The sequence below is a fragment of the Panthera tigris genome, chromosome B4 (genome assembly GCF_018350195.1).
Source record: "Panthera tigris isolate Pti1 chromosome B4, P.tigris_Pti1_mat1.1, whole genome shotgun sequence".
NCBI lineage: Eukaryota > Metazoa > Chordata > Mammalia > Carnivora > Felidae > Panthera > Panthera tigris.
In genome coordinates this window covers 91,256,609-91,278,836 of record NC_056666.1, presented here as the reverse complement: position 1 = coordinate 91,278,836, position 22,228 = coordinate 91,256,609, and the positions used below count along the sequence as shown (strand labels likewise).

The window sequence follows — 22,228 nt, the reverse complement described above, 5'->3', positions numbered from 1 at the left end:
ATTATTTTAACCGTTGTGAGCTGGAATTCCTTATCAACTGTAATCTGTTACTCAGCAGGACAAATGCACCACTGATTGTGATGTAACTATATGAGGATGATTCAATCCATACTTTAGCATACCGGTCTTCTGGGTTATGTTTGTTAGAGCAACCACACACTACATGGCTATTTAAGATGCCATTAAAACAAAAAGCAAGCACAGCCAATGTTGTGGTTATTTCTATGTTGTCAAAAGCTAGATCTCTGCCTACACACCAGCTGGCCTGGTTATGGCTGGGTTTGCCCTGTTCCTTTGGGGGGAATCAATGACAAATGCCTTTCTCTCCATAAGATTGGTGGTTCTAGATCTCGAAACAAGATTAAGACAAGACAAAAGTAAGCAAGGAGTCTTGTTTATTTCAGGATGGAGGGTGGACCATTTAAGAGTAACAGGTGCGACATTCGGATTGATTTTCTGGATTTTACTTCTCAAAGAGTCTGGAAAGAAGATTTAAGCAGCTCAGACGGGATTTCTACTGATAACCCCCTGGGATGGTTTGACGATGCCCTTCCTTTAGCTCTTCAATTCCTTTACCTTTGAAGCTCCTGGGCCTGAGCCTCTCCTTTGCTTAGGAGAGATAGCTGCTTGTCTTTGGCAGCTGGGCAGTTTTGTAATGACAGCTGGCCACCCAGCCAAGGGACAGTGGCAGGAGCAAACATCCCAGCCCGATAAGACTGCTTATGCAGAAGCAAGGGGGGGGGGGGTGTGGAAAAAAAGATCCTATCTTTACATTTTTTTTTTTTTTTTAAATTTGTGGTTCTCTGGCTGTAGGGTTATGTTTCCAAGAGAAGAGACAGACAAGGCTGGCAAGAACCAATGTCAGTTTGGGAGCGCGACCTGCAATTCCTTCAGAGGCCAAAATAAACTGCAGGACAGAGAGTCCTAACAGTGCAGTGGTTGGTCCCCAACAACCACACACCAGTAGTTACAGCCTCAGGGGTGAAATTCTTCAGTCCACATCAGACACTCAGGAGGTGAAGACATAGGGATTATCTAGCCAGTCCCCCAGCTTTGAGGCAGATGGATGTCATCACCCCACAGGGCAGACAGTTGCCAAGTGTCATCTGGAAGACTGTCAGGAGCCCCTCCTAGCATTATGCTTTGAAATCACAAGCAAGCGCCCCCATGTCTGGGCAGAATCTTCCAGGCTCTACAGTAAGCTGTCCCCCTCCCCCATATCCATTCTTCCACCCATATTCTATAAGCCTATGACAAGGGAAAGAAACTAATCATAAAACCTGATCCTAAAAGCCTTCTGATACTTGCAGACAGCGATTACATATTCACTCAGCCAAGGTCTCCCTGCTCCATTTAAAACAAAAGAGGTTCTCCACTCACGCCCTTCCCACTCCACCAGAAGACGTATTTCTGGAACCAGCGCTGGCCATCCCGAAAGTTGCTATTTCCCTTAGTTGAGGGCGAAGTTAGCGAATCCGTAGCTGCGAAGTCTCAACTCGGGGGAGGGGGCGACAGCCCGGGCGGGGGAGAGCGGCGAGGAGGAGGGACTAGAGGGAAGGACACTGCCCCCTACTTCAGCGAGGTCGCTGCCTAAGCCGCTGGAGCCGCCGGTCTGGGTTTTGGGAGGGAGGAGTGGCGGCCGTGGCGGAGCGGCGTGGACTCCGCACCCGCGGCTCGGTGCCAGTTCGGTACCTGGCGGGCCGGGCGCGCCTCGCAGGCCGGCCGCCCGGGGCGCGGAGGGTGTGAGCGCGCGCGCCCCCTCCGTGCCCGCTCAGCCTCGCGCGCGTCTCGGGGGAGGCTCCGCCGAGAGGCGCCGGGGGAGCCCGCAGCCTCAGTCCTGCCGCCGGCGGAGCTTTGTGCGGCGGCGGCGGCGGCTCCGAGTCCCACCTGCTGGCGGCGGAGAGACAAGGAAGGGGAAGAAGAAGGAGGAGGAGGAGGGGCAGGAGGCGGCGGCGCGAGCCCACTCCTCCCGCCGGCGCCCACCTCCCGGGGGCTCCGCAGTCCCCAGCTCTCGGCCTGCACGCGTCCCGCCCCCGGCCCGGCCCGGCCTCAGCTCCACGCCGCGGCGGCCGCTGCTGCAGCCCCGGCAGCCCGGCCCGGCCCGCCCGGCCCGGCCGCCGCCACCCGGAGCCGCCGGCGAGTTTGAGGCGAGCGCGGGGCGCCCGGCTCCGCCTCGATGTGCCCGGGAGCCGCCTCGGCGCCCCAGCCCCGCTGAGCAGCCCCCCAGCGCACAGCGGCCGGCCCGAGAGGGCGAGCGAGGAGGCGCGGCGAGCCCCGGAGAGAGGGGGCCAGCGAGAGAGGAAGAGCGAGCCCGAGAGCGAGCGCAGGGAGCAGACACCATGCCGGGCTGGAAGAAGAATATCCCCATCTGCTTGCAGGCGGAAGAGCAGGAGAGAGGTGAGTGAGGCGACGGGGCGGGGGAAGGCAGGGAAGGGGGGTCCGGGCCAGGGGCCGCCCCTGGTGCCTCCCTCTCCCCCAGCTCCCCCTGACCTGTCCACCCGCCGACGGGGGAGGGGCGCCGCGCCCTCCGGGGCCGCTGGCGGATAGAGGCGGCGCCGTGCGAACTCGGACCGATTTCTTCGGTGGGGGTGGGGGGGCGGTGCGGGAAGAAGGGGAAAGAGGGAGGGTGCGGTAGGCAGGGAACTTTTCGTTTGGGGAAAGATTTTTTCGAGGGGGGGGCGTAGGGGGTACTGTAGCTTCTCCGGGGCCCGCTTGCACGTGGAACCCTGGGCGCCTGCCTGCAGGGTGGGCGCTGGTAGGGGGTCCTGCAGTGTTTTAAGTGACTTTTCAAACTTTCCTGCCTCTCCCGCGGCCGCCTTCGCGGTGTCCCTGCCTCTGGCTGGGCTCGATGGTGCTAGGAAGCCCAAAGTTGCTGGAGATTCAGGGACGAGGAGGAGGAGGAGGAGCAGGGGGAGGAAGAGCTTCGGGGCGGGAAGTGGGCGCTGCCGCAGGTCTCCGGAGGGGGGGGGAGGGGAGGAGGAGAATGCTGTCCCTAGGCTGGGGGTCTGGGGCTGGGAGCGATGCCTGGGAGATGAGTTATGCCCTAGCGCAGTCCCTGCTGTCAAGTTAATACCGCAGGACTGCGGGCTTTTCGTAATTACTGTCTATTTTCTTTTGTAAAGGCGACTGTCCGTGCTAGGTTGCTTGTAGACCTTTTGTTGCTTGACGAAGTGTGCTGGGCACGTTGCTTCCAAGTGACTTGAGAGGAAAGTTGAAGGGCCTTTGTACCTCAAAGGCTCGGTTCTGTTGAGGTCATTCCACGGTGGTTTGGATTGTGCAGAGGCTGGCCAGGGAGCTCAGCTCGGTAACCTGGATGTGATGTACTGAGTGCACCAGAATTTCCTATACAGGCCCCACGGGGCTAGAGAGGTGTGCGCCGTGACTCTGCTGGCATCCAGAGGGACCCTGGCTGGCAAGGTCCACCAGGGTTTATTCTCCTGCTCCTCCCACCCCTGCCGGCCTTGGCTTCGAGGAAAATGCTTTAGAATTGGATGTGCTTCCGGATGCTGGGTCCGCATGGGCTGTGGCAGCAGTCGGTGCTGAGGTTAAACGGTGCTGTGTGGGTGGGTGGGTGAGGAAAGCAGGGGGAGGCAAATCTGGTGCGTGGAGAAGGCAGAGTTGTCAGGAGAGCTTAACTCCGGCAGCTTGATGAGTTGGTATGGAGGGTGGTTTGGTTATTGGGCATGCCAAAAGTTTCAGGCTTTTGAAATAATGCTTACTTACTGAAGAGCCAATGTACGATTTCCAGTTTTTCTCTAGGTGGCACAACCTGTCTTTGGTTTATATCCTGTTTAATGACTCAGGGAATTCATCCCTTTTTAACCACTTCCTTATTAGATATGTGCATTCATTTTCCAGCACTCTTTCTGGCAGGGGACCTTATGTTTACCCATTCAAAAGGCACCCCTGCTTTAGAAATGCTCCTGGTTTTCCCTCTAGGAAATCATATCTTAAAAGTTGCAAATAGTGGTACTAATAATTTATAACCAGGTAAAAGCGCTAAATGAAAGCATTCTGTCAAGCATGGAGTGTCTGTCCTGTCCACTGAATGTCACGATGAACTTGGTGTTAAATGGATCTGTTTGCTAAAAACATAAAAAATCGTGGTACTTCTGACAAGTTTTATCAGAATGCTGAAATGGGTAGATTTTTGAATTGTGACAAAATGTACTTGTATGTCTTTTAGAAATGTATGGTAACTTTGAAAGATGATCACCTAATCTGCTTGGAGGAGATAAGACTGAATTTCCTCCAGAACATAAAAATCTGAGTCAGAAATGGGGTATTCTTTACCTTCTCCAATAGGAGAATACAGGCATGTTTGTTACTTGGTGTCTTTTTACACTTTAAAGATTTCTTCTTGCTTATATTATATGATGCTTTTCTAATTAGCATTGTATCTGATTTGCTTGTGGCATTTCTTTTTGGGGTCCTGATTCACTGGGAATGCACAATTATATGTGTTTTGTTCTCTTTAAAACCTACCTGGTGTCTCTGTTTGAGTTGCGTGTGCGTGCACATATGTACATATATATTTAAATTAACTGTGCTGCCTGCATGATTTTTAATGCACATGTCAGAGGATACTGCTTGAAATTGCTTATTCTTTTGGAAGAATATTATTGGAACGAGTAGTTTTTTCTATATGCGTTTGTCATCAGCTTATATTTAGGTTTTTTTTCCCTTTGGAATTTACAATTTTAAATGATTCAAATAGTGTTGAATTAGTTCTTGTTAAATATAAACAAAAATGTTGAACTATCAGGTTGGTCAGGAAAATAATGAACATAGAGGGAACAAGTACATGTTACATTTTCTCTGGGGATAACATTGGACAAAATGCCATTTCTAATATCTTACCATTAAAGTCTGATGTTGGTTGTGCTCACATAACCATTGCTCTTTTCATATCCCCCCCCCCAACTCCAATTTATATTTAAACATTCTGAAACCCATCATGGAGACTACTCTAGCATAGCATTTTTTCGTGCAGATTCTGTTTAGCTAAATCTCTTCCCGAAACTTAATGCAAATTAATACAGATTGCTAGCTTCTTTAAGGACTACTTATTTTTACAAGTATTTCTTAGCATTAATGTTTATAAAATATCCTAATCTCAACTCAAAGATTTAGGGAACCTGCCTTCTTGGTATGTAACACATACAAAGAGAGATTTGGCCAGTATGTCTAATTTCATGACATACCTATACACCATTCCTAACTTGGGTTCATCTTGAAGGCTTCTGTCAAGATGATATTGAGTGAACTATTGCTATTGCATGCAATGCTGAGCAGAGAAACTGTAGCATATGGGTTATTGCAGTTAATGCAGTTACTTCCAAAATGACATGTTAAGATTCACTCATGTACGATGACATACTATTAAAATTCAGGGCACATTTCTCTATCTCCTCCCTCCTCCGATTTTCTGCCTGAGATGATAAACCCAATCCATTTAGAAGTCACCCAATACATTTTTGGCTAAATGTTTCAGGAGAAGAGAAAGGACTCTAAAAACTGTTAATTAACCCACTCAAATTAGATTAATATATTAGTTGTTTTAATCTGCTCATTAGTTTATCATGTGTAATAGAAATATAGTTGTTAAGGAAAATGTTGGTAATTAATGATGTTTCCTTTGGCTTGTAGCTTCCCTTCTGATTTCTGTGGCTTTGGTTAGTAAATATTCGTGTGTGTGTGTGTGTGTGTGTGTGTGTGTGTGTGTGTGTGTGTGTGTATGTTTATTCACCAGGGGAAAATGTATGCATTTTGTATAGTTGCCTTTCTCCTGGCGTTTCTATTCTTCTCATGTGTTTTGGAGGTGTACAAATAAACTTGAGAACTTTCTTTTGGACTTCAGTAGGAATGATCATATCTGGGCTTTTGCTTCTGTTTTGTTGAATGAGAGTTTCTGGATCCCTTTGGATATAAAGACTTTAGTTTTTATAAAATATATGTGAGAAAGCACAGGGGGCTTAAGTAGTGTGCTTTATTATTGTCTTTGGTTTGTTTCATTTTCCACACCACAAGGAGATCTGTTGACCCTATTCTACACAGCCTGCTTATCAAAAATTCCAATTTGAAATTTGACTTTTGACTGGAGAGTGCTGTGGGGAAAAGAGAAGAAATCAAAACGCACGGAGAGTCTGCTATGTGTTGGGCATGGTGGTTGACACTTCACATGCATTATTTGGTACAATCCTTACCACATGCCCGTAAGGTAGGTATTATTATTTCCCCTGACAGATGAAGAAACTGATGCTCACAGAATGAAAAAAAATGCCTCAAGTTAAAAGGCCAAGACTTAGGGCACCAGTTTTTAAGGAGAGAATTCAAAAAAGAAGTTAAGTTGTATTTCTTGAGATGGAATTTTTAGCATTATACACATGCGTGCATGCGTGTGCACACACACACACACACACACACACACACACACACAAAACATGGATTTTTTGGACCTATTTAGTGGACACTAAATCTTTCATTAAGAATTTATAAAAAGAGTTTTTTAGTCATGGATAGTGGGACAAAGCTTCCAAATTATATTTTGGGCTTTTGACAAATGACCAGATGGGTTTATTAACTCTAACAATAAGGATTAAAATGTCAACATATTTTCAAGTAGAATTATTTGGTTAAACTTAAAGACAGTCATTTAAGTGAATGGCTTTTCTCTAACTACTTGTTATAATTCCATAGTTTTCCTTGTTTTCAAAGAGTATTTGCCGTGAAGGCAAGAATTAATAAGAATTAAGTATTTTTCCTCACCGCGATGAACTGGGAAACTACTGTATCGTTAATAGCCATTGTGCATTTGCTCTTTTGCCAACATTTTATTTAATTAAAGCCATTCATCTGAACTCTCAGCCTAGCTATCTATCAGAAGGCCCAGTAGCCAAGCAGATAATGCTTTCTTCTGTGGTAAGCTGATTGTTTTTGTTTTTTTTTTCATGAAGAAAAAGAAGTACCAATTTAATTGGTAAAGAATATTGAGAATTGAATATCATAGTTTTTAAAACTGTTATATTAAATACTGCATGATGGCTGATGGTTTAAGGTTTTTAGGATTTGATCTGCTTACGTTCACTTAAGTTATAATAGTAGTTTAGTAATACAAAATATAAAAGTAATAGTAATACAAAGCAACATGTCCAACAGAGAACAATATTCAAATGCAAAAGCAAAACCTGACTTTGAATCTCTTGATTTATCTTTTGTTAAAGTCTATTTCTTCATAAATTCAAAGGTTACCTAAATATAAATATAAAAACTTATCAATACAAATTTCCTTATTTAAGAAACCTACTTGTTTAGGCATGTCAGTGACCAAAGGGTGCCGTCAGTTTTAAGGGAAAGTTAATGTTCTTGAAATGTATCTGCTGAGGGGCACCTGGGTGGCTCAGTCCGTTGAGTGACCGACTTCGGCTCAGGTCATGATCTCACAGTTTGTGAGTTCGAGCCCCGCCTCAGGCTCTGTGCTGACAGCTCAGAGCCTGGAGCCTGCTTCCGATTCTGCGTCTCCCTCTCTCTCTGCCCCTCCCCCTCTCATGCTCTGTCTCTCTCTGTCTCAGAAATAAGTAAACATAAAAAAAAATAAATGTATCTGCTGATTAAAATGCACCTGATTGGATTTCTTACTGTCTTTCATTTCAACAGCGATTAAACTTTAAGCAGCAAATCAGGTGTTGAAAAGAATGTGAAAACGTGGTTAGTATTCTAGATAGATTCCTTAGCTCCACTCAGCACAGTGGTGGACAGCAAGATACTTAAAGTCAAACAACAGTGGGTTTAAATTCCATCAGCACTTCCTAGCTCTGTGCTCTTTTAAGTTCTCAAAGCCTTTGTATTCTCTTCTTGAAGATGAGGACAAATAACATCTACCTCTTGGGAGGAGTAAATGAAATTAACAAATGTGGAATTTATGATAGTACCTTTCATATAGTTCCGGCTCAGTAACAGCAACTCATTATTTTTATGATATCTTGATATAGATCTGTAAACTTAACACCTCAAGGTGTCCTGATGATAAAATGATAAATTTTTATTCTTTAAAAACTTTATAAACCAGTAAAAAAAAGTCCAGGGTTTTGTGAAAAGCTATACTAAGCTGCAGAACTTTATGAGGTCATTGATAAAGTCGAGTCTAACTGTCACAAAGGTGAAGAAAGTCCTAAGGCCACACTTTTTCATACATGCAGCAAACTTTTATTTACCACTAACTGCCATGATGGGTACCAGGGATGAGAAAATCATGGTTCCCATTTTCAAGAAGACTGTTATGGGTAGTTATAGAGTCATGGATGTGACAAATAACTCAGTACAGCCTCTCTTCTCCTGTAAAGATTAGTGCCAAGGGAGCAGAGAAGAGGGATTGACTGTATTGAAGAGGTGGCACAGAGGAAGTGTTAAGAGACTTGAAGGAAGGAGAAGAACTTAGAAGGTTGGATGGGGATGTGAGGATGGATATTTCAGGCAGCGGGCATGGTGTGCTCCAAAGCGTTGTAGAATAAATTATACCAGGAACCACTATTGGTTTCTTAAGGAGCCAAAGTGTAGAATAAGACCATGCATATGGAGTGTAGAATATGAATATTCATTTCCCCATGAGGTAGGGAAGCTGGTTGGAGAAGAGGAGCCTAGAGAGGGCCAGATTTGGAAGAACTTTAAATATGTCGGATGAAAGAGTTCAGATTGCATCCATCAGGTGTTGGGTGAATTGAAGGACTTCCGACAGAGAAGTGAAGGGATCAGATTTATATCTTGGAAAGGTCATCCTGGTAACAAGGAGAAAAGATTGGGGAAAGGGAGATTCTGGAGGGGTGGGGTCATGTAGGAGGCTACTGCCCTGTTTCAGGCCTGCAGAGATAGTCAGGAGGAGGACAGGTGAATGTAAGAAACATGGGGCATGTAGGTTTTTGGTTTAGACTGTGATTAGAATCAGACTGTGTCTTGAGACCCAGTGCCTTGATATAGACACTGGTATTCTTTCTACCTCATGTTGCCTTTCTTTATTTCCTCTTCATCAAGTTTATGTTGGGGAGGAGGAAGGGGGGGAATATAAACATGATCTGATAGAACAATGTGAAAATAGAAGGCCACCAAAGTGATTGGGTCATAGTGATAGCTTAATGTGCACAAGTTTTGTTTAGTTGTTTTTAATTATGTAAAATTCGTATACCGTCTAATCCTAAAGGAAAAATAATTATTATCCTGTGCATTAGTCTTCTATAACTAATTAGGAATTTTAAGTGATCCTTAAAAAAATTTATTTACTTATTTATTTATTTATTTATTTATTTATTTTTTAATTTACATTCAAGTTATCATATAGTGCAACAATGATTTCAGGAGTAGATTCCTTAATGCCCCTTACCCATTTAGCCCATCCCCCCTCCCACAACCCCTCCAGTAATCCTCAGTTTGTTCTCTATGTTTAAGAGTCTCTTATGTTTTTATATTATTTTTCCTTCCCTTCCCTTATTTTCACCTATTTTGTACCTTAAATTCCTCATATGAGTGAAGTCATATGATATTTGTATTTCTCTGACTAATTTCGCTTAGCGTAATACCCTTTAGTTCCATCCACGTGGTTGCAGATGGCAAGATTTCATTCTTTTTTATTCCTGAGTAATACTCCAGTGTGTGTGTGTGTGCGCGCGCGCGTGTGTGCGTGTGTGCATGTGTGTGTATCCATTCATTTTTATCAATTCATCTGTTGGATATTTGGGCTCTTTCCATACTTTGGCTATTGTTGATAGCACTGCTATAAACATTGGGGTACATGTGCCCCTTTGAAACAGCATACCTGTATCCCTTGGATAAATACCTAGTAGTGCAATTGCTGGGTTGTAGGGTAGTTCTATTTTTACTTTTTTGAGGAACCTCCATACTGTTTTCCAGAGTGGCTGCACCAGCTTGCATTCCCACCAGCAGTGCAAAAGAGATCCTCTTTCTCTGCATCCTCACCCACATCTGTTGTTGCCTGAGTTGTGAATATTTGCCATTCTGACAGGTGTGAGGTGGTATCTCATGGTTTTGATTTGTATTTTCCTGATGATGAGTGATGTTGAACATTTTTCATGTGTCAGTTGGCCATCTGGATGTCTTCTTTGGAGAAGTGTCTATTCGTGTCTTTTGCCCATTTGTTCCCTGGATTATTTGTTTTTTGGGTGTTGAGTTTGATAAGTTCTTTGTAGATTTTGGATACTAACCCTTTATCTGTTATGTCATTTGCAAGTATCTTCTCCCATTCCACTGGTTGCGTTTTAGTTTTGCTGATTGTTTCCTTTGCGGTGCAGAAGCTTTTTATCTTGATGAGGTCCCAGTAGTTCATTTTTGCTTTTGTTTCCCTTGCCTTCGGAGACGTGTTGAGTAAGAAGTTGCTGTGGCCAAGGTCAAAGAGGTTTGTGCCTGCTTCCTCCTCGAGGATTTTGATGACTTCCTGTCTTATGTTTACACTTGATCTTAGCTAAAAAGCCGAGAAGTGATTCCCTGTCTTACGTTTAGGTCTTTCATCCATTTTGAGTTTATTTTTGTGTATGGTGTAAGAAAGTGGTCCAGGTTCATTTTCTGCATGTCGCTGTCCAGTTTTCCCAGCACAATTTGCTGAAGAGACTGTTGTTATTCCATTGGATATTCTTTCCTGCTTTGTCAAAGATTAGTTGGCTATAAGTTTGTGGGCTCATTTTTGGGTTCTCTATTCTGTTCCATTGATCTGAGTGTCTGTTTTTGTGCCAGTACCATACTGTCTTGATGATTACAGCTTTGTAATACAGCTTGAAGTCTGGAATTATGATGCCTCCAGATTTGGTTTTCTTTTTCAGGATTGCTTTGGCTATTTGGGGCCTTTTCTGGTTCCATACAAATTTTAAGATTGTTTGTTCTAGCTCTGTGAAGAACGTTGGTGTTATTTTGGTACGGATTGCATTGAATATGTAGATTTCTTTGGGTAGTATTGACATTTTAACAATATTTATTCTTCTAATCCAGGTATGTGATTTTTTTTTAATTGAAAGAGAAATGTGGTAGTTATTATGTTGTGGAAATGTCTTTCCTACTAATAGAATTGGGTGGGGTTTTTAACATTATTATTTTCTGAAAACAACTAAATGCTCTGTGAATAATGTTTAAAAATAGTTCGTATATAGGACTCAAAATGACAAAACTGGGGTTCAAGTCCTCTCTCAGCCATCTTCCTGATCTTTTGGCCTAGTCATAGACTGCCCCCCCGTGAAACTCCCTTTTCTCATCTCTGAAATGAGGATGATTCTTGGCATACTGACCTCCTGGGATTATGTTATGGAGTGAAACCTGTTAATTTTACATGACAAAGGGGAGAAGTAAAAACCTTAATTCTCCGGGCAGGGCACCCGGCTGGCTACTCTTGATCTTGGGGTTGTAAATTTGCAGCCCCCATTGGGTGTAGAGATTACTTAAAAACAGGAAAAAAAATCTTCCAAAATGAAGTTCAGCTATGTTATGAGGTTTGCCGTGTTAGGCTCCCATTTGGTTGCAAAACAACTCAAATAATGCAACTAAATTACAATACATTCAAAGCTGCACCGGAAGACAGCCTCTTTCCTGGTTGTCCTTGGAAAAGTCCAGCTCAGACTAGGAGTCGACCTTGTCTCCTGTGCCCTGTTGTTCGGTTTCTGCTTCTCACCAGTCCAAGCTTCTGATCTCAACCCAATGTCCAAGGGACCATTACTTCTCAAATTGAAATCACGTATAGAACCTTTTTACAGGAGAAAAAATTTCTTGCAGATATCCACTGCTGACTTCATTTTTACTGTGCTGCTTAAATATGTACTAACATAAAACTAGGTGTAAATTCCTGATGCTTATAGCTCTCATACAATCACAGAACCACAACAGATTTTACAAGTGAAATACAAACAAAACTACTAAAAAATCAATAACTTTCAAATTAATGACATTTATTTCATGTGACTTGATATTGTTTGCCTGAAACTAAATCTCCTCTTGGAGCGTGAATATGGTACTTGCTGCTATGGAAAGTAACGTTGTCACATGCTGCTATGGAAAGTAATATTACCTTTTTTTTCCCCCCACTGGCTGAACTCCTTTGGAACCTTGGTTTTAACAATCTGTTGTTACTTGGTTGTTTTGGGCATGAACACATCATTTATATGTGAAGTCCTCCATTCTTTCTTTTTAAATTTTTTAATTTTTTTAACGTTTATTTATTATTGAGAGAGAGAGAGACAGACAGACAGACAGACAGAGCATGAGCACGGGAGGGGCAGAGAGAGGGGGAGACACCGAAGCCGAAGCAGGCTCCAGGCTCTGAGCTGTCAGCACAGAACCCGACGTGGGTCTCGAACTCACGGAATGTGAGATCATGACCTGAGCCGAAGACAGACACCTAACCGACTGAGCCACCCAGACGGCCCTGAAGCCCTCCATTCTTATTGGTCTGCTTTATACCATGGTGATCCTAAATACAAAAGCCAGCATTGGCTTTGCAGCTGGTAGCAGCAGTGGGCTACATGCTGATCTATGTTAGTGCTTCTTAAACTATTCTGATGGAGGGCTCTTTTCATCCCAGTCTGGTCAGTGGTCCCATACAGCCCAGTGAGTGTACTAGGGCTCACCTGAGTTACCAGAGTCTGACCACATCTGTATATGTCTTTACCCTGTTCAGTGAGGTGAGCACATTAATCCCAGACTGGGATGCTGGGGCGGTGACACATTGCTGTAGGAGTTTCTGAATGCCTGACTTCATTTTCAGTATTTATCTAACCATGGGCGAGTGATAAACAGTTTTCCTGACTGACACTGACCACAGACCACACTTTGGGTAGTACTGGGTTAGAACATGTTTATGTGGCAGGGGTTAGGGAGGAAGGCTTGGAAGGATGGGAGAAAGGTGTGTGTGTGTGTAAAAATGTACACAGTACGTTTGAGATATACAAATGAAACATAATATATTTTCTGTAGCTGCTTTCCCCTTGCCTTTGAGATCCCACTCATGTTGAAGATGGAAAACATCTGATCTTATTAATTAAGAGCATAGTAGTTTTCAGTTTAAACACTCTTTCTTTGGTGGTTGCTCTCTTTTCTCAAGGGTGTTCCTTCCCTCATTCTCTGAAGGGGAAAGTTAGTATCTTCATGGCGCTGGGTGAAGGGCATTTGATTCACTGTGTGACCCTCACTTTGTCCCCTGCTCTGCACTTGGCATGCTTGGTGACTGGGCGCTGTGCCCTGGTCTCCACTGAAATGAGACTGTTCCCATTTGGTCTTTGAATGTCATCCTGGCAGCTGATTTGGACTTCCTGGACCTTGCTGTTGTGTCTACTTGTGAGATACTGTAGCCCGTGACCGTCTTGTCAGAACTATGCCTTTTTTGGGTACCAGTCCTGTCAGCATTTCTGTATCCCTCTTGGGCACTTAACTCTTTCCCTTGAATCATGGTGGAGTTTGTGGGATCTTGGGAGGTGCCCTCACCACCTCTGCAGATCTGGCACCTTCTGCAGATACTACTGCTGCTTTGCTCTCATGCCATGTTGAATGCTGTCTCTGCCAAATAACCATCATGCTGGGTGATGAGGATCACTCGTCAGAAAGTTCACTATTGCCCTTAAAGCTACACAGGTGTTTTTCTCTCTTTTTGCGTTTGTCAAGGAGTTTTAAATCCTTGCAGCATATTGGACACTTGTACCTGATTATGTGTCCCCCTGTCCCTTCCTGTTTTTCTCATTCTGTGCTGTATCAGATATCTAGAATGGCTTCAGTGACTTGAAAACTTAAAACTAGAAGGCACAAGGGTCAAAAGGGTGAGTGAACACAAGGAACAGTCCTGTTCGCATCTTAGGTGGGTTCCTCTCTGTAAGATCGGAATGTCAGAGAAGAAAGAAAGAAATAACCTAGAGTTGACGTAGCCTGAAGCTGACTGATACCTTGTATTGCACACACACCTTTTTCACTTAATAGTTTTATTAGAAATCTGCCCTTTATATTTCATCAGCAGATGTGTGAACGTGAGAACTGACATAGTTCTCATGATTGGAAGTGTAATTGCAACGTGCATTAGCAATTAGATATTCATGTATTTTATTTATTTATTAAAAATTTTTTAACGTTTATTTATTTTTGAGAGACAGAGAGAGACAGAGCATGAGCGGGGGAGGGGCAGAAAGAGAGGGAGACACAGAATCCAAAGTAGGCTCCAGGCTCCGAGCTGTCAGCACAGAGCCCAATGTGGGGCTCGAACCCACAAACCGTGAGATCATGACCTGAGCTGAAGTCGGGCGCTTAATCGACTGAGCCACCCAGGCACCTCAGATACTGATGTATTTTAAAGGTTTACTTTTTATTTTGAAGAAAGATGTTTAAAAGAGATCACTAGATATCCTTAAGACTTCTAGTATGAATTGATGCTAGAATTATTATTTTACTAGCCAAGTGTTAATTTAGTTTGTTTTCACAATTGTTGAATAGAGCAGACAGTATGAAAGTCTGATACAGAGTTTGACATCTTTTTATTAGCAGAGTCTACGTCTTTTTAAGTACAGTTCATAATTTGAGAAAAAATTAAGGAAGATTGTTTTTACCTGTTAGTACATTAAACAGCAACACCAAAACAGTAGATAATAACGTAGGTGAATAATCAGATAATAATGTAGTAGTATTTATTTGTTCATTTATTCTGATACATACTCTGTGAATAGTTTTCCTCCTTGATATCTTATGATGTCAAGTATTTGTCTCTCCTATTACTGACCTTCTAAATGCCATTGACACAGACTGTGGAGTGTGCTAACGTGCTCACAGAGTCATACTTCGACAGTCAGGATTTCTCCGTTGCCCTCCTCAGAAGTGTCAGGATTGTTGACTAAAAGAGATTGGCATTAAAATTAGATTTTTCAGATGAATTCAAGTGTTTCTTTTTAAATGTATAATTTTCCAGTGTGTGCAGAGCACATTTTCATTAAATGAAAACCTTGAACAAGGCAATATAAATTTAGTTTCTTTGTTACTGTTTCACTTTTCTCCCCCCCATAATTTTAGTTAGGAGAATGAAAATTTGCCAGGCTAGAAGCCAACACCTGTAGTGCTGCATCTGCTGAGGAAGTACCTCATCTGGCTTTGGTCGTGCACTTGAATGCTGATGTATGTTTTATATCAGCTGATATATGGTGCTGGTGTGTGTGTGTGTGCGTGTGTGTGTGTGTGTGTGTGTGTGTAAAAGCCCTACCAATGAAGAGTAGTCTTGCTTTCTCATCAAGAATCTATAATGTTATTGGGTGTGATCTGCGCCCTGCATTCAGTGACTACGTTTACTCAAAACCCCACCCTTCTTGCTTCGACTCATCATAGTGAAAAAGGAAGGAGAACGATGTATTAATTTTCTTGGGATTTTCTAACGAAGTACCACTGACTGGGTGGCCCAGACAACAAAAATTTATTTTCTCACAGTTCTGGAGGCTAGAAGTCCTTGATCAAGGTGTCATGTTAGTTTCTGGTGGGAGGTCTCTCCTTGGGCTGCCAACAGCTGCCTTCCCCACTGTGTGCTCACATGGCCTTTCCCTGGAATATGCATGAGGTGCAGGTGGAGCGAACTCTCTAGTGTGTCTTCATACAAGGACACTAATCCTGTGGGATCAGGGCCCCACCCCTGTGATGTCATTTAACTTTAATTACTTCCTGGAGGCCCCATCTCCAAATACAGCCATGCTGGGGGTAAGGGCTTCAACACAGGGACAGAAACATCCAGTCCATAACAGGCAGGAACAGAAAATCAGTCAATGGCATATATAATGTTTCTATACGTTTCATCTTTCAGCATCTGGAAACTGCTCCTTTTGCACAGAGGTTAATGTACTTAGAAGATGGTTTTAAAATACAGCCTCCAAATTTTTGTTTTTTGATAGTTTTCCCACTGAGTACCTGTGTCCCCTCCATTGGGATCTGGGCAGGCTTGTGGCTGCTTTTAGCCACAGGGTATGCTGGGACTGACACTGTGTGACTTTTGGGGCTCAGGTACAACAGATGGTGTGGCTTCCCCCTTGTTAGCTGGAACACTCGGTTTGGAGCTCCGAGCCACCACCGGGCTCTCCTGCTTCTGCTGAGTCACCACACTGTTTGGAAGTCAGTTCACTTGGAGAGGCCCGCATGCAGGTGCCCTGTTTGTCTATCCCGGCCTTCAGTCTTCCCAGCCTAGGTACCAGACGTGTGAGTGGATGAGCCTGTGGATAATTTCAGCCCTCAGCTGTTGAGTGCCCTGGCCTGTGACTCTTCCAAGCTGGGGCCGCAGACCATCATGGAATCGATACAAGCCATTGTGTCTGTCATGTCTGAATTCTTGACCTGTGGACTCTATTAGCATCACTAAATGGTTCATAAAAAGCAGCTACATTTCGGGGTAATTTGTTACATGGCAATGGTAAGTGAAACAGAGGCTGTATGGCCCCGTTTTGGATCCCTTATCTCCTGTTCTGTTGCACTCTCTGGAACTCATTGTTTATCATCAGCAACATCCTTTATATCCTCAGCCTCCCCTGGAACTTCCCCTTCCCTTTCTCGATCTAACTGAAACATGGCTCTTCCATTGCTTCCTTTGTGTCCTCTCACGCGGTCCTACTCCTGGAGGAGGGACAGAAGGTCCTTTCTGTTCTTCTTTGCTGTTTCCAGTCAGTTTTCTTCCCCTCCTTTCTGAAAATTTGTAATTTTGAATCTCGTGCTATAGCACCCTACAAACCACTGCTCCTCTCTGTTGTGGTCACTTCTCTGCGGTATGTGGCCATTTTAACTCCTGGCTCACTGCCACTTGTTCCAATGTGGCTTCTGTCATAATTCTTATGACTTCAATATTCATATAAATGGTCCCTCCAGTTTCTTGGTTTGCTTCTCCATCCTGTGTCTTTCTGTCTTTCGGTTGTTATATCCGACTCTACCTCAGTTGCTCGCTTCTGTGACCACATTCTACACCAGCAGTTTTCAAAGTGAGGTCCAGTGGCCCCTTGGGGCTGCAAGCCATTTTCAGAGGGTCTGTTAGGTCAAAACTATTGCCACAATAATACTAAGACATTATTTGCCTTTTTAATATCTTTGTCTTGGGAAAGCTTTCCAGAAAGCTGCATGATGTGATGAACATCTTCATTCTGGCCACTAATGGAATACATACTTGTATATTCTTGTGTTTAAAAATTTTTGTTTTAATATTGATATTGTAAATATTAGTAGACAATACCTTGCATAACCAAAAACTTTTTTAAGGTCCTCACTAGTTTCTGGGAATGTAAAGCCACGCTGAGACCAACGTGTTTGAGAATGGCTGCCCCGATACTTGTTACTAATGACTGCACCCTCCATTATCTCATTCTGCTCTCCAGTTGGCACCTGTCTTTCTGTAATCCTGACTCCAACGGACTTCAATTCCAGTAGGGCCTAAAATCCATCGGCTCTCCCCTCTTTATACGTACTGTCAACACTCCTCTCAGGTCTTCATTTCCCTTCTTTCCAGCTTGACTTTCCATTATATCATATAATCAGTCTTTTAGGAGGGTTCTTAATTCGCTCATGCCTCTCTCATTTGGTAGGACTCATCTGGAAAACCCGGTGAAACTCCCTACCACTCTAGTTTACTTCTGTAAAATTTAATGTGGTTGGAGAAAAACACTCAGCCAAGCTGACTGGTTTCACCTTAATTCTGTGATCGCTGATCCCCAATGGGCCCTTAGTGCTGCTAGGTTATCAGGCTGCATTATCTTGGTCAATTCATTCATGCCTCTGCTCTCCCAGATGACTGATACCTCCCACTCTTCCCTGTTTCCTCGAACCTTCAACACCTCCTCTTCCATTCTCACCCTCAGCTGAAAACTCTGCTTCCTATTTCACTTAGAAAACAGAAGCAATTAGAAGAGCATTTCTGTTTGCCTCTCTGCCCATATATTTTGTCTTCACTCTTGTTACTGTGGTTGAACTGTGTGCTCCTGTGCAAGGCCGGCTCTCTACGTGTACACACGATCCCATTCCCTCTTGCCCACTCCAGAACATGGCTCCAACATATTCTCCCCCCTCCCCCAGCATCATCAGTCTCCCCCTCTGCTGGATTATTGCCATTATGCATACATCCGTGGTATTATTTCACCTACTTTTTCACCTCTTTTGACTCTCAATCCCTCTGGTTACCACTACAATTTTCTGTTCCCCTTACTACTGAAATCCCTTGAGAGATGTTCCTATGTTTACTCTGTAATATTTCTTTTTTTATTCTCTCTTGAACCTTGTCCAGTCCAATTTTTGTGCCCTATTCTATCTTCTACCAAGAAAACCAATGACCTCCATATTGTTGAGCCCGGTGGCCGATTCTCAATCACCCATCTCCTGACCAGTCAACAGAATTTGACATCATTAACTACTCCCCTCTGGAAACACTTCATTCATGTGGTCACTGGTCCATCACATTGTCCTACTTTTCCTCGTCCCTCATCAGCTACTCCTCTTGGTCTCTTCTGGTATTTTTTCCTTGGATCCCTGACATCTAAATATTGGAGTGCACTAGGTTTTGGTCCTTGTGCCTCCTGTTCTTTTGTGCTCCCCTCCAGTCTTACTGATAGGCTGGTGCTTCCCCTGTTTGTATCTCCAGCCTATTGCTTTCTTTTAATCCAAGGCTTCTGGATTCCTTGATTTCCAACAGGTCCATTTGACTGTCTGACAGGCAGGCATCTTACACCTAATATACCTAAAATCAAGTTCCTGACTTTCTCCCTCAAACCTATGCCTCATTTTGTTTCTGTCTTACTGCTTGTTCATGGCAAAGCCCCTGGTATCTTCCTGGATTCCTCTACTTCTTCATATCTCACCTCCAGGGTGTTAGATCCTGGATCCTATGTGTGGAATCCTGTTGATTCCATCTTCAAAATATATCTAGAATCTGATTGTCATCACCTACCTCTACCACGTCCAATTCAGCTACCAGCATCTGTATTAGCTAGATCACCACATTTTCCTCCTAACTGGTTTTCTGTTTGTCCCCTTGTCCTTTGTTCTTACAACAGTTTTCTGTAGAACGGCCAGAGTGATCATTTAAAAACATGTCAGGTCTGCTCAAAACACTTTAATGGTGGCCCATCTCACCCAGAGTAAAAGCCAAAGTAGAAGGCCTTAATGACGAGGCCCTGTATAATCTCTGTTACCAATTTATTCTTATTTCTCTGTCCTAGCCCCCCTCATTGAATCTACTGCAGTCAGACTGGGCTTAGCAACACCCAGTTTACTCCTATCTCAGGGTCCTTCTTTGTACTCACTCTTCTCTTTGCTTGTAAGACTTCCTTCTCACCTTCTTCAAATTTTTGTGTACATGTCACTTTCTTAGTGAGGTCTTCCCTTACTAGCTTATTTGAAATCACAACCTCCTCAACACTCTTTCTCTTTCTTGCTTTAACTTGTTCCTTAGGACCATATGACATACCACTTATTTTACTTATTTATTTGTATATTGTGTATGCCTAGTGTTTATTGTTACTGGAAGCTCCCCGAGGGCAAGGATTTTTGTCTGATTTATTACTGCTATATCCCTAACACACAGAGAATACTTGGTTCATAGTAGGTTCTCAATTGAGTTTCCAAGTCAGTGTTACTCAGAGAGCAGGAGAAATGATTTTCGGATGATAGAGTAGTGAAGTTCACATGTAGGTTTCGTGTTGCTTTTCAGGGTTTATCTTTTGAACTTGAAGCATTTTGATTCTAGCAGAAGATTCTTCTTCCCCTAGATTTTCATACCGCCTCATTCCTGGTCTCCCCTATGGGGTTGAAGAATTGGGAGATCTAAATAGACTACTCCCACCTCAAGAAAGGTAGCTGGCAGGTGAGCAGGGAGTTTCTGTTCTATCACTGGCAATCCATGGACTGGCCTTTGAAAAAGTGCTCTTTCACGTTTAAGACTACAAATATTTTCTGCTAAGATATACCTCTGTTGATGATATACTAGATGTGTTAAAGCGGAAAAATGATAGAGGAATGTTTTACAGTGGAAATCTTTTTCTTGATACTCTGAAATACGATGGTTACATCAGTGCCTGTGTGATAGTCTTATTTGTGTCCACCCTGCCCCCCATGGCGCAGGGCTCCGTGTGGATACTTAATATTTTGTTAAATGAATGAGTAAAGGGAACAAGATGAGTTGGCATTATGAAAAATCATGGTGGGAAAGAGATAGGCCTATCTTTCCCCCTCTATCTAGAGGCAAAAGCTACGTAAAAGTGAAGAGTACAGTGTATCACCACTTAGTATCTCTGAATTGTATCTCTCAATTTTTAAGTAAAACAAACAAGCAAACAAACAAAACAACCAAAACCAAACCGAAACAAACAAAAAAAAACCCACTTGTTTTTGATATTTGAAGAAGTTGTGCTAAAGACAAGATGATTTCTTTTATTATTAAACATATTAAACATTAATATTAAACATTTTTACAATATTAATATTAATTACAAAATTAATATTAATTACAAAAATAATATTTTACAATATTAATATTAAATAAAATATTAAACATATTAAAACAAATATGAATAGTTTATGTATTTCCTTATCTATGCTATTTTTTCTTTTCATTCTTGATTCTTAAAAAAGTACTGAAGGCAACGTCTTTCTAACGGCTTCTTTCTGGCCCTAGATGAGTCCAGTTGGTTTTGCTAGTATATAATAACATGCCAGTAAAATGAGGATTAGTGTATTTCGCCCTATTTTTTAAGCCAATTCATTGCACTCTAATGGAATGACATAAAAAATGGCCTTTAATTGAATAATTTATTATGCCATTTGTTTTTTTCTTAAAATCAAATGCAGAAGTAGTACTTAATCAATTTCCTGCTTATTACTGCAACCAAAGGGCTGCATAGTTATATGGCAGACCTATTAGGGAGTGTTTATATATTTTTAGGGAAACATTTATAATGTTATTATATAACATTGTTCTTTGTTCTAAAGCTGCATTTCATATATACATGCATCCTAAACTACACCATTTTTTCTTTAGATACGGTTGATTGCGTGGTAGATAATCTCAAATTTCAGCATAATCATGAATCATACTTAGATTAAGGCAATTGGTTTAATGCAATAGTTTTTCTCCCCCAAAGCATCTCTTTAAACAACTAATTTTCCCAGGCTTCTGTTTCATGTAAACTGTCACTTGACTGTTTATCAATGCTGCTTTGTCCTCATAAGATCCGTACTCTATTTTTTCCTAAATTCCCAAGGTATCTGCTTGGTTTTCGCCCTTATCCCCCAACAGTGGGATGTCAGAATAACAATCAATTCTGATACTCCATTGTGTTTTTTCGCAATGCCTAGCATGAGAAGTCTCAGGCATTCAATAAACACTTGTGGACTGATTGATCTAATCCCCAACTCCTCTCGGAGTTTAACCTAAGGAAGACTCTGAATGAATCAAAGGCCTCCCATGGATTCCTTATCCTGTCAGTTAGGTTTGGAGTGTATGCAGTAGGTGTGGTAAAAATATTCAGTGATCAAAAGAATACTTTCTATTATGGAAAAGCAATTTGGGAAACTTGGTTTTACTGCAGGATAACTAGAGATGTGAGCTCTTAGAATCATAAATGGATTTGAATGCTAACTCCTACCCCACTGGCTCTTTGGCTTGAGGCAAACTATTTGACCTCTAGGTTTCTTCCTTTGTAAAAGGACCCCATAATAACACCTACTCCTCAGGGTTATAGATTTTAAGAGTTATATCTGTAAAAGTAACTGTCGGCTATATATAGAACTGTGATGGCAGCTATATATAGAAGTGTGAAATCCAGATGAGTGTAATAACTTACAAGATCCTATACAAGAGAGGTTGAGGTTTTCAGGTTGTTGGGGGATTTGCAGTTACCTGAGGACTGTTTTAGAGGGTGGGTTCCAGGATGTTTGGAAATCCCTGTATCTCGTGAGAAGAGGGGACGTTCACACATTTCTCATGATAAAATAAATATTTGGTAATGTTAACAACTGGTTGCAAATATATTAAAAAAATAATTATGAACATAGCCTAGAAATTTACCTAGGCTAATTTGCATCAGTGTTAAGGGTCCCCAAACGCATAGAATTATACTATACCTAGATAAAAGGATTGATTATGAAATCACATGCTTCCGTTTATTTTGTGGCTGATAACGTGGTTCAGACATCAAGCTCTTGAATAACAGTTTTTCATTTCTCTTCCTGTCAGTGACTTCATTTGAACAATAGCCTTGTG

At 42.6% G+C, this 22,228-nt stretch overlaps 1 protein-coding gene across 2 annotated transcripts in view; it reads left to right on the top strand.

The window, feature by feature from the left end:
• Window positions 1-2,198: 2,198 nt before the first annotated feature.
• Window positions 2,199-22,228, top strand: part of GRIP1 (glutamate receptor interacting protein 1) — a 682,693-nt gene continuing 662,663 nt past the window's right edge. For both annotated transcript variants that reach the window (XM_042992703.1, XM_042992699.1), the window contains exon 1: window positions 2,199-2,397. In XM_042992703.1, coding sequence (XP_042848637.1) covers window positions 2,340-2,397 — 58 coding nt within the window. In that variant the 5' untranslated portion in view covers window positions 2,199-2,339. The remainder of the gene's footprint in view (window positions 2,398-22,228) is intronic.